Source organism: Temnothorax longispinosus, chromosome 6 (assembly GCF_030848805.1).
Source record: "Temnothorax longispinosus isolate EJ_2023e chromosome 6, Tlon_JGU_v1, whole genome shotgun sequence".
NCBI lineage: Eukaryota > Metazoa > Arthropoda > Insecta > Hymenoptera > Formicidae > Temnothorax > Temnothorax longispinosus.
Genome location: NC_092363.1, coordinates 4145091 through 4164051, shown reverse-complemented (window position 1 = coordinate 4164051; position 18961 = coordinate 4145091). Strand labels below are relative to the sequence as shown.

Below are 18961 nucleotides of genomic sequence, written 5' to 3'. Positions count from 1 at the left end.
CTTGAAAACACGTCAACAGATTATGCTTACCAGCACAAAGAGAAGTTGGTAGTTGACGCCGTTGTATGGAAAATATATGTAACGCTATTTCGCTCCTTCAAACTGATTTCGCTGAGAAGCAAACTATGCGTCTCTGTAACTATCGTGTGACCGAATTACCTAATTGTCAGCTATTCATGTGAAGACAATAATATCTCAATTGCTCAGACGGTATGCGTTGCATAAGATAAATTAATTTGATGTGCGATATATGTGCATCTTACACGTTGCAAACGTGAAATTAGAAATAAACAAGACTTCGATTCTAATTTGGCACGTTCTAGTTTCGCAGATGGACTGCGGTTTACAAACACGAATCTGTCAACGCTATTATTTGATACAAGAGATCAGAGTTTCATTGCTTGTAAAATGGAACATGTCTAGTAGTTGAGTACTTGTAAGTAACTCCAATCCGAATGCGGAAAGTTTTGTACGACACAATCCTTCACTCAATCAAGAACACATACATGCCAACAGAATACAGGTACAAACATGTTTCTGTAATGGAGTTTCGTCTCTTTTCTCTTTCTCCTTCTTCTTTTCTTTCTCTCCAGGCACAGCATTTCATTTTCATATTTTCTAGCATTTACACATTCTGTCGTCGAGAAATAGCTAATAATATTTGTGACAGCTTGTAGCCGTCCAAACCGTCACACAATTACAATTTATGATAAATAACGACTAACAAAAAGTCTGACTTTAAATGATGTATTGTTATAAAGTAATCACAAAATGCACAAATATATAATATTACTTCATTCTAATCTGAAAAATAGATTTACCTTTGTTCAATAATAGAGATAATATTCGACTATCAAAATTATGCACGAATATTATTGATTACAATTAAATCATCACTATCAGAAATTAAACGTATTTTCTTTTTTTTTTCTTTTAAATATATTTTATAAGAAAACGTACTTTTATTTATTTGATAACAAAAATATTCGATTCTAAACATATGTGCAACATTTTAACATCATTTATCGTAATACGCAATTAATTCACTGAAATTGATTCTATTTATGTTACATTACATGTACCAAGTATAATAAATAATTTTGTAAAAACGATATACCACACAGAAAGCAGAGAAAGAGAGAAAGAAAAAGTCTTTTCAAAATGGTGTTTGTACAAAGTACCGGCAATTCGTTCAACATATCGCGGCAATATTCACCGCAACGGCAATACACATATTTACCGAAAACTATAGGTAAGCGCGGTACGAGCGTGCAACATCCCACGAAAGTCTACAGGCTTTAAAGTTGCTCATGTGAGCTGAGCAAAACTGAGGAAGTTTAAACTCTCTAGATCGTTGTTCTATATATTCATACAAACTCATATCCCATTGACGCTTCGGTGAAACGCAGCTACCGCTCTGGGATGCATTGTGCTGACACGCCAACGCAATTATCCCCTCGAGATCCGAGTTTGCTCAACATTCATCTGTGGACGCTGTTTTACCAGTGGTTAACAATGTTTTCGAGAATAAAATTGTCCAATCTAGCGCCAGCACACATTTTCAACAATGCTAACTGATGGAGAGAATAAAGCGAATTTTTTGATAGTACAAATTGACGATTCAACACATGAGATCAACGGACAAGATATTATATTGATTATTTTATATGTGTATAAAAATAATGCTTCTGTCGTTCTGTCATGTCTAATAAAAAGTTATAAATCAATTTATATAGAAAAAAAATACGAAATATCTTGACGTTAGTATGTTTAAAGATTATCGAATTACGTAGCTTGCCAACAAAGCAAGTTAATGGTTTCCTCAGCGTTGCAGAAAGAATGTTCAAAATAATTTCGATTCCACACTTTAAAAAATCTACATAACCGTTAATTCTATCGGAACAAATTTACCGGCAAATGATTGTATCATCCGAAGATCTCATCCACGTGTTCGCGGGTGCAGCTTCCGCTGCAGAAGCTATAATGTCGTAACCCTCAGAGACAAAGCGCATAATCGTCTTAGAGAAATCAGCAAAACCCTTTTCGATCGGAAAAAAATATTTAAAAAATCACTTTACGTGACGCGATCGAAACTGCCAGCATATCTACTTAACAACTTGACAACTTGAATCCCGCGTGATGGTCGAGATTGGACTTAGGTCAGTCAAGGGTTACGATCGGAAACGCGGATGGCGAACGTATGTTTACACCGATAGGTCGACGTGTGTACGTGCGGTGACGAAACGGCGCGTCGTTAGCTCGGTCCGGGAATGCACAGATGGAGCACGAACCCGATGGATAGCCTGGAATGGACTCACCTCTCCGCCGGCTGGATGCGACCATGGGGATCCGGCCTCGGAGCTGGCCCGCGGCCGGCTAGCAGACCGGATAGCACTGCGTGAATGTTAAGCACAGGTGGCAATATCGCCGATGGCGCGGCTACGCCGCTCGAGTGGTCGGTGTGGACTGCAGAAAAGCCCGCAGATGATATCAGAGACCTAGGGGAGCACCGCATGACATCATCACGGGCCAATCCGCGCGAGCTTACCGGGGCGCAAGCGCCGCCACCCTCCCGGCGCGCCGGGGGTGCTTGCGATATATCGCAATCGATTGCAACCCCCGACTTCGCGCCCCCGACAACGGAGCTCTCTGCTGGCGAGGCTGGCTTCACCCTCCGGCTTTGAAATGTGGCGCCAAGTTTGCAGCTCTGCGACACTAGAGGCGGCTTACATCTACGCATCGTTCTCGGTTTACTAATCTTATCGATCTCCTATCAATTTTCTTCTTTGCAAGATAGACTTTCTTCTTTAAAAAAAAATATATTAAAATATCAGTATTTTTTGGACTGCCAATCGTCAACCTGATAAACTTTGTAATCTTATTAGAGATCTGTTCTTATCAAAAACTTCTCTTGATTGTAGACTTTTAATTTCCGGCATCAATAGTTTCGGAACGTTTGTCAACGAGATAAAAGTGAAAAGATTAATGTAGAATCTACGAAAACAGTGTGCGTCGTGTCGCTACAAGACGCCTCAAATAAAGTGTATATAATCGATTTGTCAGACTGACAAGCTTGACAAGAACAGATGCGGCCCGAGCGAGCGCATCATGGGCGCCGCTTACCACATTGTCAAGACAGAGCGGACAGATAATAGATAAGCCGGCTGATATCAAGCCAAACACACGCCCGTATAAATCTTATCAGAGTGGCGCTAGGTAAAAGCGTTTTGCATACGTTGCGATGTTCTACGCCGGGCCTTAGCATAGACAACAGGTAAGCTTCTTTGTCGCCCACCGCCGACGCAGCGAGCCGCGCTGAAATATGTAAAATTATTCTTGGATATTCGCACGCGGCCCCGGAACCAGCTTGCCTGCCGGCTTTCCGAAGCATCGGGACATTCCTTAGGTGCTCACGTATATCCACCCGTTTACAAGCTCGTGACGCAAACACGCGCGACCGACTGCACAGGTGCGAAGAAGGCTTACGAAGGGACATTATCATACTCGTGAATACAAAAGTTTCCTTTGTGAGGTGCGAGATTGTCGGGCGAGAAAGCGGGTCGAGCTTTCAACTGCTTCCGAAGAAACGCTACAAAACGGCAGCGCGTGAAAACGCTTAATTTCCTGAAAGGAATTCGCAACTGTGACTTTCAACGACGAAAAATCTTGCTGCCGCGTGTTCTCTTTTTGACGATAAAAACGAATCTGCAACGCAGACACGCATTAAGTATATTATTATTAAATGTTTGTATAGTAGAAGATAAATATTGCAAGATTTCCTGGTCGGTTTTTTTTTTGCTAAAGTAATATATGGCGTATGGCAGTTTTACGGAAGCATCCATCAATTCCAGAAAAACGTTTACCCTCTCGTCAAACAAGATCCTGATACCTTCTAAATCGATTTTACATTCCGTGACTTCGCTGTAGAACGTTGGAACACCCCCCCTGGAAGCGGTGTATTCCGCGTATTTATGAAACTTTACAAGCGATACACGCGTGCCTACACATGCTGAAGTCTGTTCCCTTCGAACTCGCGCAAAGGTGGTATGAGGAATGGCCGAATTATGCGACATATTGCACGATTCGAATCCGCCCTCCCGGACATAGTCGGATATTCGGGAAGAAAAAGCGGTGTTTATAAGCAAGGGGATTTGTTACGACTGACTGATTGCGCATTGCTTTGTGCTACAAAGGTGTATAAGTATTATCGATATTGGATATTCAATATTGAAAAGTTCAATTCGATCCTGAAACGCAAACAGCCATTGAGAAATTATTCGCCAACGTATGCATTTGATTCAATTGGGAAGTAATTTATTACAGATTCTTATTACTATCTTAAGAGTTTGATCATCTCCGTGTAAAAAGCTAACCGGGTCAAATTGCGGTTGTATTACTGATGAGATTTCGAGTGAGATCGATCTCTTTCTCTCTCTCTTTCTCTCTTAGCGCGTAAGCTGGAAATGGAAATATGCTCGAATCAATCACAAAGCCAGTCGCGAGATTAAGCCGCACAACGGCCGTACGCCTCCTTTATTGATCAGGGATACTTTACTGTGCCTGATAAAATTCGCCGCACGGCTTTTCGGGGCGATTGGAGATTAGGAGACTAATGTGCGGATAGCTTTAACGCTGCGAAGGATATACGAAAGATAAATCAGCAGTTTCAGGAACGCGCTGTTACAGCACAACAGGACTTGAGACCAGTATAATTACCGCAGTTTTAGATATCGATGTTAAAGTTGATAATTATTATTAACATTATTGACATTATTTATAATTTTATAATTTATGCGTGTAACGTTAATGTATATTTTCAAAGTATAACTCGAGCGAGAATCAAAAGATGAATATAAAAACCGCAAGATTCCATTGGCCCTGACATTTAGACCTACTTTGCCTAGATGACGATATATAGTGCTTTTCATCAACGTAACGAGCTATCTCAAAGTTGGCTACGTTATAAATAATCGCGTGTACAGGACAACCATTCGCGACGCGGCGAACGAAATCGCGCGAATATCACGGACGAGATTTTCCGGTAAAAATTTGATGGCGCAATATCGTCGCGAAAAGGGCAATAAGAGTAAATTGACGTCTTGGGAAAGACTCGGGGTGCTTGAATACCGGGCTGCCGTCGCGGGCTTATTTCGTCCCGTTTCTCGGTACCGTATCTATATCCTACAATACTTTCTTTCTTCCCTTTCTCGGTACGTTAACGGAGGGTGAATTGAGTGGCGCAAGAAAAATTTATTAAAGTTTTCTCAGATCTTTCCGTGGCTCGCTAGTGCGTTAATCTATAAAGACATTAGAAATGGACAAACTAAAAAATGATAAAGAATTACGTACTCAAGCTTTATCTTCTCTATCAACAATTTGAAAATTACGAAAATGCCGCAAGAACTTGTAAACTTCAAATAACTTGCAACTATGTAACTTGTAAACAACTGAAATTGTTATAGAACGCTGAAAGTTGCTTTCAATTTAATATTCCTCGAAGTCATCGCTGTCGCCCGACGCGTGTTTCCATCTCGCAGATTTACATAAGTGACTTATGGTCAGCGAGTATTACCCTCATGGCAGGCAGGGTCGTTCAGTCGTATCTTTGATGCGATGTACGCGCGGGGATTCAAATGAGGGACGGTCGTTACGGGACCCGGTGTGGAATATCACGCGAAAGTATCTGGTTTCGTTATTCGCGAATATTCGCACGTGATGTTCGCGAAAGACCGAGCGATCCGACTCTCCCTGTTTTCTGGCAACTTCTGATACTTCTCATTTTTTATCGTCACACATAGTTTGCGATTATTACATCTACGAACATTTTACAATTTTGTCAGTCTTTTATATTCTCTGTCAAAATCGCGGTTTTCACTAACAAGACGGTGTAATCCGATCAGAAATAAAGCGATTTAAAATTCATTAACCGCGACCTCATTGTAACTAAATATATATCCCCAGCGGCGATAATGATCGAATTTCGACGTTACGTTAACGTTCGATTAATTAACTCGACAATACTTCCCTAATAGAGTGGTTGCGGCATTCGATTAGCCATCGAAATTGTATTCATTAAATGGAGAAAATCCATTTCCGTACCACTACTAGGTCCGTCCCCGTACTTGCCGAATATCCCACCGTTTGCAAGTTATATTATTCCTGTGCAAATAACGCTTCCAGGTTTATCGTACCCAAGATTAAATAACGCAAGGCCAGCGAAATTTTCGCAGTAATATACACCTATAACGATGTGATACCTGATCGTAGATTTAATTTAAAGATTACACACCGTCAAAGCGAACGTAATATGATACGTAACATGCGTGCGTATGCTACGCAATCATAATTACGTCCGCGTGTGTTGTCGATTTTTCATATGTAATTAGCTGTCATCAATTAACGCTTACGAGACGCTATTCGAAACGGTGATCTATCATACATTATGAATTATGACTCGCCCGCCAGCGACAGGGAAAAGCGATTTTTTTCTTCAAACGTGTGACAAAATGCAAATTTTTTCTGCATTTTATTTCACAGTGTCTGCAAATAATTTGAAGTCGATTTTTCTCTGACGAGAATTTCTGAGAGAATAATAATCAATTCTGATTTGGTCGAGGAATTCGTGCGAAAAGAGAAGTCGCGAGGAATCTCTGCGACGCTCTGCAATATCACGGGGACCATATGAATAATCGTTAATTAATTCCAAGCACGGCGCGAGCAAAACGACCTGCCCGCCGGCGAAAAAGCACGGCCCGACTTATATTCCCAATTTTTTATCCGCATATGTAACGAGCATAATAAATACCGGCGGCGGTTACCATTCGGTGACGCGAAGTGCATAGCAACGAGAGCAAGCATTTTTTTCTCCTCCCGCCGTACTGTCCCGTCCGCGCGCGAGCGCTTTATCTGCCGTAACAAAACGTAGAAGCAGTTCTCTATCATGAGCGGAACGTTTTATCAGATAAAGTCGTGCTATCGGTCTCGGTAGATAAGGGAACGGTGACAGACTGACGATGACACACGGTGCCCGTGCTTTCGGAAGTGTACGTGTCACTCTGGATATTTTTTTTTCGTTCCCCATCGTACGTGTAATTCTTGTCTCTATTTCCGTTTCGAGTGGAAGATAGCTAAATAAAGTAAGTAGTACCCTTATTATCAACAATAATCTAACAATCCAAGAAAAATTGTTGAATTATACAGTAAAAATATTTGATAAACATATAATGTAAAAATATATGTATGTATATCCAGAAATATTAAATAAATCTACAATTCTTAAGGTTTGCTTTAAATACGATTAACTATGAAATAACTGAAATAAATATTTATAAAGACCTTCGAGTCGCGATAGTACGTGTTCGCGGATGTCAGTCAAATGGCGGAGAATCAGCAGCTTTCTTCGTGATCGTTATCAGGTACAAAATTCAAAACGCACACACACACACACACTTGGTCAAATAATCGGAACTCGTATCTCCGAACGGGCACACTCGCGCCGCGCATTCGTTCTAATCCTGTTCGCACTTTAGCCGTAACCCTCGTTCGCCTCTCTTAAGTCCTCCATTATTCTATATTGAATTGCACATAAATCTTCATAGCAAAAGAGCAACTCGGATCGCGCTCCCGCGCGAGCAAGAGAGCACGGAGTAATTTCTCTTCATCTTCCCGCGGATAGGAGCGGAGCGAGCGGCGGGCTTTGCTTGTACTTCGCTGAAGTAGATTCGTCTCAATCTCGGTCCGAAAGACCGATAAGAAGGACAACCGAAGGACCGTGGCACTAAATAACCGCCCTCGCCGATAAGTCATGGACACTCTGTATCCGAATCTGTACGACCGCCTAAAGACCGAGGGCCTCTGTCCCATCTGCTTCATGGAGATGGAGCTGACGCCCAGATACTCGTGCGTCAACGGGCACAACGTGTGCCACCGTTGCAAGCCCTATTACTACAGCTGCCTCACGTGCTCGGCACCGTTGGACGTGGAGATCCTGCCGCCGCAGATGAGCACACCCCAGCCGGTGCACTTGATGCCGCATCCTATGCCACCGCGCAGCTACGACGATCACAGTCCCAGCGCGCCGCCGATAAATGATTTCCTGAGCCACGAGAGAAGACCCTGGCAGCCGCCTATGCCGTCTCAGAATCAGCAACTCGAACTTTGCTCGTATTCTTATCTAGGATGCTGGATAAAGATACCGGAGCATCTGCGAGTACTTCACGAATCGAGGTGCAACGAAGACTTCTTGTTGTCGCTATCAATTTATGATCTTTGTTCGTCAGTCGCCCATATACATTGCGCACATATATTTATTAATATTAATGTTGAAAATTATAATTTTAGGTGCCAGTTTCGACCGCACTCCGAGGAAGAACATGGACCGACCGATTTTCGCCACGACAATTTGATAGAGTGCTCATTCTCTGCAGCAGGATGCAAGGTACGAACGGTGCCGTGGAGACGCAGCATCCACGAGGAGCATTGCATCTACAAGGACAGGTTCCAGGGTGTGAACGATATCAGCGACGGTCTCGCGTCCGCGACCATCACCGATTACGGCGGTGACCCCAATGAATTGGTGCAGTGCAAGTTTAGACGATACGGCTGCATGGTGAACATACCAAGAAGACGAAAGTACATACACGAGCAGAAATGCAACTATAGAAACCATCAAGGGGATGTGGAGAACGAGTTTATCCCTCAAGTTTATCCCTCGGAGCCGGAACTGGATCCCGACGAGCAAGTAAAATGCAGATGGTATGAATACGGCTGCCGGGTCAGGCCGAAGCGCTGCCGTAAGGAAATTCACGAGGTTAAATGTAACTACAGGATGGAAGAGTGCATGTGGAAGTATCATGGATGCAGCGCCATATTTAAGCCATCGTTAAAATATTCCCACGAGAGCAACTGCGATTTTGCCCATTAATTATACCGAGTTAAATTAATGATATTCGAGCAAATTAGTATGATTCTCGCGTATCTACAAATATGCGCGCATTTATCAGAACGATTACAATTTTTTTTTGTAACTAGACTTTGGAAAAATGTTGGCCAAAATGCAAATCGTCCTCGACCTCCCTACCGCGTAACACAAAGACATACAAATTGATTGTTTCACCTCGTAATCGTTTAATTAAACGGAATACCAGCGGGAAATGTACATTCCTCCCTTCTGTAACGTCAAACGAGAGTAACTAGAGTGTCGATACCAGTAAATCGAACAGAGCCGGCAATTCCATTAATCGGTAACAAGCTGCGAGCCGAGTTCGTCAAGAGATAACAACAATTAGCAAACAACAAAGTGGCCCTGATTGTCGGTCGCGTCGAGATGCGGGGCGATTTTGCAGAAACGCATTAGCGATTTCCAAGAACCCGTGGGGATAATACAGAAGAGGATTATTTACTCTTTCTCGCGCCACTCTCTGTCCTCCCGTTCTCGCGCGTGATAGCGAGAGACTTCCGCCTGTCGTTCCGGGGATCATCTTGAGCATGATCGCCCGGAATGAGGGAGTGATGGCGCGGCTGGGATATCCAACACCTGCAGGCTAATGGTTAGTCTCCCTGTGCGCCCACGATCGCACCGTCGCTCGACGAAACGACACCTACACGCTTATAGCGTCCCATTTATAACGTCGGCGTGAGCAAACGATGGACGCGCAACTCTGCCTCGATGCGCTATTACGGATAATATCCCCCACGTCTAAAAATATTGGTCTCGAAGTCAATAAAACAATTTGGTGTTTATATCAGTATCAAAAATAAATTGAGCAATTTTACTTATTTTTAGTTGTCATAAATCGCTTAAAAAATTATGCAATTTTTTATAGATAATTTGCAATAATTTTGACGAACGGGCATTCATGATAAATTATTGTCGAGCTGAAAGAAAATCAATTTGTATTGGATTATTATATATAACGCACATTTACGGAAATATTGAAAAATCAGTGAAGCTCTGCAGAGAAGCAAACGAAGGTTGAAATCTATTTCTTGCGTCATGAAAATCTGAGACGGTCCCATGGGTAAAAGGTACGCCTTCGTTCCTACTAAATAAATATCGAACGCATCGTGTCGCGAAGAAACTCTTGTCCGTCCGCAATGCGACCGGCTCGTCATCTTGTTCGGTCAGAACTTTAACGTTTAACGTCCTCGGGCCGAGGGTGGCCCGACGGACAAAGGGATGCAGGGACTGTTTTACATGGTAAAGACCAAGGAAGACCTCCACCTCTGACCAGCGGATGCCTTAAAGAGGATATTACGCCAAACTCAGGTTTCACAATTGTACAAAAAGAGAAGAGAGTATCAAATTATGTCAGGAAACAATCGGACTCTCATTCAAGGCAACGTCTACCCCACGATCGCTACCCTTTACTTCCTCTAATTGCATTTCAAATTATTCGCTGATTTTTAATTAACCGATTTACAAAGAGATTGCGCACCTTAAAGAAGATACTTTATTCAAACTGATTTCGCGCTTCGAAACATCTACTATCCGATTCGTGCACACAAATTTATTTTACGCAATTGTATATTTTAAAAATTTAAATTTGTCGCATGCGTGTCTGGTTTATGCTTTGTCATTTCCTGTTATGTAAAGTAATATTCTCGTGCGCGATCTCATATCTTTTTCATAACAGATAACGTCATGACAGAATCAAAAAAGCATATTAAAGTCGTAGTAAAAAAAAAAGATCCGTCCACTCTCAATAAATCAGAAAAACGTGACATTGCATTAATATACATATCTGTTATTTCTATGTAAAACAGCGACGCGAAAGGGAAAGTTGATAGCGGATAAGGGACGATTTATCAGACGAAAGTTAATGGCTTTTTTCTTCATTAAAACCTCTTTCGCATAAATTAATAAGCCGATCAGCGTTAGATGATGTAAAATAAGATGGCAGCTCGTCGCCGAGTATTTAAGGAGGCTCGTAGACGGAATGGATGCAGACACGACAAGCTAAAACCGGCTGCTTCGTGGGATTGAGTGAAGGGATGAAAGGAGGAGATGCGAGTAAATTGCACCCCTGGGGACGAGCTTGACGAGTGGCGCGAAAGACGCAACAAGCCAGAAGTCAGCCAACTTTAATTAAGACAACATTGGAGACCAGATATTTTCACGGGACTTTAAATAAAAACTCGGACTTGTAACATTTTTCGTTATCTGTGAATTTGTAAGATCTCGTTATACGAACAAAATGATAGAGATGTAACATATTTAGTTGCTGCCATGTACAAGAAATCCCAAAAATTTAACAATTTATGTTTCACGCACTTCATATGGTTTCATATGATTTTATTAGCCAGGTTGAAATAAAGCTTTCCTTTAAAGAAAATAAAGAATTATCACTGAAATTTTCTCGTAGTCAATATTATATATTTTAACAATTCACATATATTAGAAATCTGTTCGAGAAAAGGAGAAAATCAATTTAAATTTTATGAGAATTTTATGAGAAAAAGAAAGAAAATTATGAGAATTAATGAGAAATAACATTTTACTGTTTGCCGTGCTCTTAGCTTAGTTCCCGACAATCCCTTTTAACCGCACAATTTAAAAGCTGACGGTTCTTGTTGAAAAAAATCGACTTTAACTTGATTAAAGACGTCGTAGATAAATGATGATTTGGCAGGGTAACAGGAAGTTCTGGAATATCTCCTGTATTACAGCGATAGCGCGGATTAAGAGAATATCGAGATCTGATGATCTCGTGACCTCTCAAGAAACGTATCGATCTAGCACGGTCGTAGATCATCGCCGTCCTGCGTGTATGCTCGTAGAGCATGCCGATTCGATAGCACGGAGGGAAGACCGCGTTCCCACGTAAATACTTCACGCCAAAAAATGACGACGTTCGTATCTCTCGAACTGCCGCCTGCGTATTGCGCGGCACGCGAGCTCCATAATTCACGTTAGCGTTGCACGCCGGCCGCGAGGGAGAGCCGACCGATCGTATCTCAATTTCATCAGGATATAACTACTGGGACGTCGATGTAACGAACAAATCCGCGTAACCGTTTCTGATCGGAGCATTTGATCGCGCGGCACGTACGTGATTATCGCCGAGGCGAACTCGAAAGATAAAGATTTGCGGCGAGTAAACATCCGTCATCGAGACGGAAATCCCACATGGAATCGCGTATTGGAACACAAGTGGAAGATTCCGAAAAATTATATTATATATAATAATTAAAATATCGTTCATGACATAATAAACTAAATATAAAAATCTATGTGAAGCTGTTAATAAGATCAACACAATGTATCGCATACTAAATAAAAACCATTGTTATTTATTCGCGAGCTAAGTAGCACAGGAGCAGAGTTTAGAGGTCGATAAAACTCACAGTATATTTATAACCAGATGTTAACTTTTAAAACAGATGTATATACTTTATACAACTTAGGGCCAAAGCACATAACGTGACATAGCGATATATGACAGTCGTAGTCGTGGACGTAAGTAACGCACAAGACTGTCAGAATAGTAAGCTTGTGCGTTACTTACGTCCACGACTACGACTATCATATATCGCTACGCCATGTTATGTGCTTTGGCCCTTAAGCAAACAAAAAATGTAATTGGCGTATGAAGCAAAAATAAATGCGCGCGATGGAACTAACAATTGATTATTAACAATTGATTGGCAACTAGCCACGAGATTTCGACTTTTTGTTATCGTGCTTTTTGAAGATTTGATTCATGATATCAAAGCTCGACGCGTTTTGATAGTCATCAGCTGTTTTATTAATGTTTATTTCTACCAACGTAGATTAACTTTAATCTCGGTTTAACTTACTTTTTATCTTTTTTTAATTTTCAGAACTAAAAAAATATAGAAAGTAAGTTAAACCGAGATTAAAGTTAATTTACGTTGGTAGAAATAAACATAACACTAAGATCTTGCAAACAAGTCTTGTTAATCCTCGTTTCGTTTTATCTCACATGTTTATAAAAAAACGTTACATATTATGCTTTTAAGAACAACAAAGACCAAAGAAATCAAACGATTTCCATATTTTAACAATAAATTCCATTAATTGCTAATGAACATGATTAGCTCTTAGAACATTATTTATTCTTTGAAATTTCTTCGTTAAAATAATATAAAAGATTATTAAAAACTAATATTAATATTTATTTTATATGATTTACAGATAATCTATTCGTTCTTGTAGAAATTAAGAGTAACCACCATCGTGTAGCCGACAGCTTTTCAGCGAAACATTCATTAACAATCCTTAACAAGCAGAAGATCGCAAGAGAACCCTTGCAGAGCACTCGGTGACTAATAATTAACGCTATGATATCTTATTTCGGCGCACGTCCGCGGAACAAACGATTTCAGTGTTCGGTGGCGGCAAACTTTTTCCCGCGGTATTAAGATTCTTAATACAACCCTTTCGTGCTGGGACGGGGATGAATGCGGGAGTACATTCATGACGGCGGAAAGACAGGTCGAGGAGGAAGAGGTACGTCTCGAGGAAAAAGCGAATTTAATGAAACGAGAAAAACCCCGGTGAAGGTGTATTTGTAATGCAAATATCTGGCCGACGCTCCCGAAGGGACGGAAAAATGAAAGCATCGAAACAGGCGGGAACGAAATCGAGCGTCCCATCGCTCGCTCTAATCCGATTTCGAATTCTTCGTCGTCCGCCCGCACGCTCGCTCGGTCGAATCACGTTCCCCGACGCTGCACAATCTTAGCAAAAAAAAATCCTAATTTTCCCCTTCTTAATTACCTTGGGGGATTCGACGAAATCTCAGAAACTGCAATACAGAAATCGCAACTCGAGTGTTTATATTATTCTAAAAATTGCAGCTCGGTCTAACGTTGTCGACGATTCTGTCTCTTGTTCGCGCATATTTGTGTCATTTTTAGCGCAGCTAAAATCGCCGTTCGGTGTTTCAACGTGGGACGGCACTTGCGAAAGTGGAGGACTGGAAAAAGTGGTATGGAGAGGATCGAAGGAATCATTATTTACCGAAAGTCGACTATTGTCCCCTTTCGACGGACGCATTGTCGAATTAAGAGCTTTTGTCGCGGAGAACGCCTGGAGGGCGAGCAACGCGCTCGTCCGCGTGCTCTGTCCGTCTCACGACAGTCCGCGTTCGCTGCTCTTTCTCTACGGTTTCGACGTGCACCTCCCTTCCCGCCGCGCCAGTCGCGCCAAATGAAAGCACTTTTCCGCCGAGTAGACAAAATAAATCGAGTCGCGCATGACAATGCCGATAATTTCGCAACAATACGCACCCGCCCGGCGTCAGGAGCACGCACGAATAAATACGCGCTTGCAGGAAACGCGCGCGCGAAAAACGGACGGGAGATCGGTAGGGTTGAAACGCCCGTCGCGTTTCTTTTCCAAACAGCGTAGCGGCTGAACGTCAGGGTGAATCAGCGTGAGATAATACGTGCCGAAATGGCCTTCTCGCTAGCCATCGGGCGTACTTTTTTTCGGAGGTTTCGTAAAAGAAATTGTCCGTTAATGGAAGCTTGTTTTACGCCAAATGTATGAAAACACTATAAATAGGCGGGAAAAATTATGCTTCAGTATTGTTACTGATATTTCAACTCTTTTATCACGCTTTCAGAATAAATCCGGAAAGTATGTTGAGAGACTGACCGGAATCGAAAAAACAAGACGTGGAGAACTTACTCAGGCTATTTGTTTAGAAAAGCAAAAGAATAAGGCTAACCAAGCAGAAGGGACGATATGGAGCGATGATTTATGGGCGATAATTAAAGGGCCGAACGTCACCGCCGGCTGCGTGTCGATGACCAACGGCCGATGCGTGAGGCTCGTATTAATTGGATGTTTTAATATCCACCGCAAGCACCGACCCATCAATTACTAATCCCAAAAAATCCGTCGAACAAACGCGCAAAATTTTATCTGTAAATGCAAATCGATTCCTAAGTGCGAGCGAATTTGATTTAAAAAATATGAAGAGCCTATAACGACGGCTTTTAGCAATTTTTATTGTTCTCCTTCTTCCGCCGGAACGCGGAATCCTCAGCATCACAATTCAGATTTCAACGGTAATTGTCAATCCTTGTGGAAGAATTGCGGAAATGGAAACTCTTATTTTTCCGCTTAAGCTTCACCGCGACAGCGCTCACACACGCTCACACATATGTAACTGTATCGGTAAGAACACTTGGAATCTGTTTTGTCGCAGACGGACAAGCATGTGAGAACCCTCCACGACGGGTTCTCTCGAGTTCTCGCGAGAAGTATCGGAAGAAGTTGGATATGGTTACGATGATGTAAAAAAAAAGGGGACTTTTTAATGGTGTACCCAGGTGTTGGAATCCCTATCGACGTTAAGCTGTACTTAATGCTTGGTCTTTCAGCGCGGCCCTTCATAGAGAACTAAACAACCTTCCTTATTTCCCCGGTAAGTGCTCATCCTCTTGGCTGCAATTTCCTTTCCTTAATTGCAATAAGGATAGCATAGTAATAACGTAAAAACTTATCGTCCTAAATGAAACGCTTCTTACTTATATGACGCAAAATTGCTCGTTCGTATTATCTCATATTTGCGGTATTAAATAAAAGATTAAATACTTTGTAATTTCTTTGCTTAATTAGCTAATGTTAAAATAATTATCTTTCGACTTCTTCGTTATATCTTGTCTGCTGTACATTTTTAAGGCAATAATTTATAAATTTATCACCCTAGAACAAACAACATGCACGATTATTAGCATAAAAGTACTTTAAAATGTTTTGCATTATATATTAAGAAAATATTTCATAAAGATAATATTAAATATATATGTGAGTATTTTAACATTAACGTTCTATTATATATTAATGTATTCTAATATCCAAATTTTGTTACGACGTTCGATCAACGTTTTACTTTCGAAAGTAATCATTGCGAGACGACCTCTATTTCTATCTTTATCGCCTGTCAATCTAACGAGTCATCTCATCCAAGGTCTCTTTGAGATCTCCTTTAGTACCCTCGAAATCCCCGGGAGCTACTACCGCCGGTGGTAAAACCCAGCGCCTCGATATCCACTTCTGGACTGCAGGAAAAATGGGAGGCGTGAGAGGTGCGTGGCCGTGCAACATTGGGAGATAATATACGAGCCCGGCGCGGTTTCTGTGCGCGCGAACTTGATGTAGAGACCTCTCTTGAAAAGTGGCTGTCCTTGTTGGTACCACCGGCAGTTTTCGCCATGATTTACAGGTGAACGCGACGTCGGCCGCCCCGGCGGCGCTCGGTCTGACTCGGGGATTACCTACTGCGCGCAGTAGAAAAGGGAAACGTTGGGTACGCCGAGCATTCGTAATCGCCTCGAACTCATTTCCAGCGCTAAAAGCAAATACGTGCTGTTACATTCTACAAGAGGCAATGAGAAATCAATTTCATGAATAAATAAAATACTTTTTTATAAATATATATGTTTATAGGAGATCATAGAAATAATTAATACAAAAGAAACATGTTTCGCTATATTAGATAAATGTTTAGAAACGTGCTGCTATTTAACGAACGCATATGATCAACGAAATTGACGCCAATTTCATTAAAGTAACGATAAGTCCATTTCAATGCAGGACATAATAGTGTTTCTCAATTATTCAGAACAGCGAAACAGAATCGCGTTTCTCTCCGCTAAACTCGCGCTGAAATCGTGACGTTATTCTCGCGCGAGGAAGCGCAAGGTCGGGTGATATTTCCGTCTGCGGTTTTACCCTTGCATCCCCCTGTCTGTCGAGAGCGTTGCAGATAAAACGCTTTGAATTTCAAGACGCGACAGCGTCGTCCGTCACGACTGGAGATTCGTTCTGTCCGGCCGCAAGTTGGTGGCGAGTTGGACACAGTAGCCGCGCGCGTCCGTACGACCGCCGGAGAGTCTATCTACGTTGGTAATTCGCCGACGGTTTCTATCGTCTCGTCGGGGCTCCGAAACTTTCCCCGAGAACTTTGGCAATGGCGACGTACATATGTATTGGACATACATATGTATGGGAGGGGGAGGGAGGGATACACGTACACGAGTCCTGCGATTTCGTCGGATCGGAATCTTTCGGAAGAATTCTTTGTCGCAGTTCTCTACGGATTGTCCCGACAGCGTGAGGGAGGCGAAAGAAAAGGCCTATTGTCGACTTTTTCATCGAATTCGCAAAGCGCTTAATCGAGTTTTAACACGATCGCGTTAGAGCGGGATAGGGCGACCCGTAAACTGCTTTTCCGCGAATTGATATGTGTAGCCTTAAATTCACCGTGAAAATGAACCGAAGCCGAGCGCACCTGTGTCACAGCAGCCTCCACGGTACGAACCAATCTGCCATTGCAATGAGCGCCTTTAACTATTATTTAAATCATATAAAATATTTCTTTTGTTAAATTATAATTGCAAATGTTAATTTGTTTAAAAAAAAAAACTCATAAAACTCGATTTCTTGGAAGAATTTTCCAAAAATTGTTCATATTCCGAAAAAAACTCGCGTTTTTGCATATTACTCGAACTTCCAACACCATACTTTAATGTCCTGCGCAAGGGGCGGAAGAGTGGCGCCTTTTCATCGCGGCGCATTAGTCGTGTAGACTTTGACGAACCAATTAAATAAATGGTCGTAAATAGCCTCGGCGGCGAGGACGGTGGCGCGGCACCGCGAACGAAAGCGCCTCCATTAAGAGTTACAGCACCATTCACCCCCCACCCCCTTCTATTCCGCGGAATGACGTTGGGAGCCACTCTCAGCCCTCGCCTCATCGCGCCGTTGTCGTCGTCGCCGACGTAACAAGAATCACATTGGATCTACAAAGGGTTGACAGAAGACTTTCGTCAGTGCATACGACGCCTCCATTGTTCCCGCTGTAAGATTGATCCCGCGCGGCACACCCCACGTTTACCCCCGTGAAATCACCAGCTGAAGGACGACGTAAAATGATACAGCACCCTCCGGGAGCCGAGGGATTTCCCGGAAAGAGCGATAATAGAAACACCGTGTCGAAGGATATTAAATTTCTCTTGCGAAGAAACATCCTTTCTCATTTAAATCGAACGATTGTAATTTTAGTATCAGTTTTACTCCGTTTATTTATCAATATTATCACGGCGCTATCGCTGGCGGCGTTCTCATCATTGTATACGGCGAAGCATTCCAAAGGAGCGAATACAGCAATTGCGGGGACTTATGAAAGTATGATTATAACGTACTCTGAAAATAGTTTCAAAATGAATCTGAAGTATCTGGCGGAGGAGAAATGCAGAAGACGTACCGCTACGTCTGTTACGTATACAGGAATAATAAGAATGATTTCGCTCGCAAGACAACGACTGACGGGAAAGAGCGAAGGGTTTTCTCTTGTATTTCGATCGGTGTACAAGGTGCACACGTATCAATACATAAAATACACGCGCGTAAGATTTTTAACAGTTCGGGTTATCAAACGTAGAGGGAAGAAAATTCGAATGCAGTCTGGCTGACTGACTTGACTGGCAGCGCATAACTCTTGTAAGCGCGCGCAAACGTCTGAAACGTTCATCTTCGCCGATCGCGCACCGACTAATACGGAAAGCTGAGCCACGTAGCGGGTGTAGGGATCGTAATAATGCACGTAACCCGCGAGAGATATACAGCGCGGGAGATGGATTTACGACGCGACGTCTTGAGCAGGAACGGAGAAATGTGAGCGAGAGCGCGAGCGCGAAATATGAGAATGAGAATGGGGATGAAATGAGGGGGCGGTGGGTGCCTATTTAGTGCGCTACGTCGGCTGTGTCAACGTTATTATACCGCAGATTCTCGAGGGAGAGCTCTCGCACGCTCGCGCCGAGCAGGAGGGACGCGACCGAGACGAATAGATCACAGAAGTGGTTTTTTAAAATATGAATAGGCACCGTCGTAAAAGCAAGCGAGCGCGCTTCGAACAAATCCTTCCAGCAAAGCTCTTCAAAGTTGATAAATTTTACCGTATGGAAATCAAAATATTTTATT

At 42.4% G+C, this 18961-nt stretch overlaps 2 protein-coding genes across 4 annotated transcripts in view; one reads left to right on the top strand and one right to left on the bottom strand.

The window, feature by feature from the left end:
- Positions 1–18961, bottom strand: part of Hwt (SH2 domain-containing adapter heavyweight) — a 171594-nt gene that overhangs the window by 65799 nt on the left and 86834 nt on the right. Inside the window, exon 1 of one of the 2 annotated variants that reach the window (XM_071781463.1) lies at positions 2319–2476. The exons of the other annotated variant lie outside the window; for it this stretch is intronic. The gene's annotated coding sequence lies outside the window, so the exon portion shown is untranslated. Of the gene's footprint in view, positions 1–2318; positions 2477–18961 lie in introns of those variants that run through there. 2 annotated transcript variants of the gene reach the window in all.
- LOC139814942 (uncharacterized) lies at positions 6922–9777 on the top strand. Of its 2 annotated transcripts, none has more exons than XM_071781469.1 (3): positions 6922–7136; positions 7599–8226; positions 8341–9777. In XM_071781469.1, exons 2-3 carry the CDS (start codon positions 7805–7807, stop codon positions 8921–8923), a joined length of 1005 nt encoding a protein of 334 aa, XP_071637570.1. In that variant the 5' UTR covers positions 6922–7136; positions 7599–7804; the 3' UTR covers positions 8924–9777. The 2 variants fall into 2 exon arrangements, with proteins under 2 accessions (XP_071637570.1, XP_071637569.1); XM_071781468.1 differs by having other exon boundaries at positions 6923–7136; positions 7676–8226.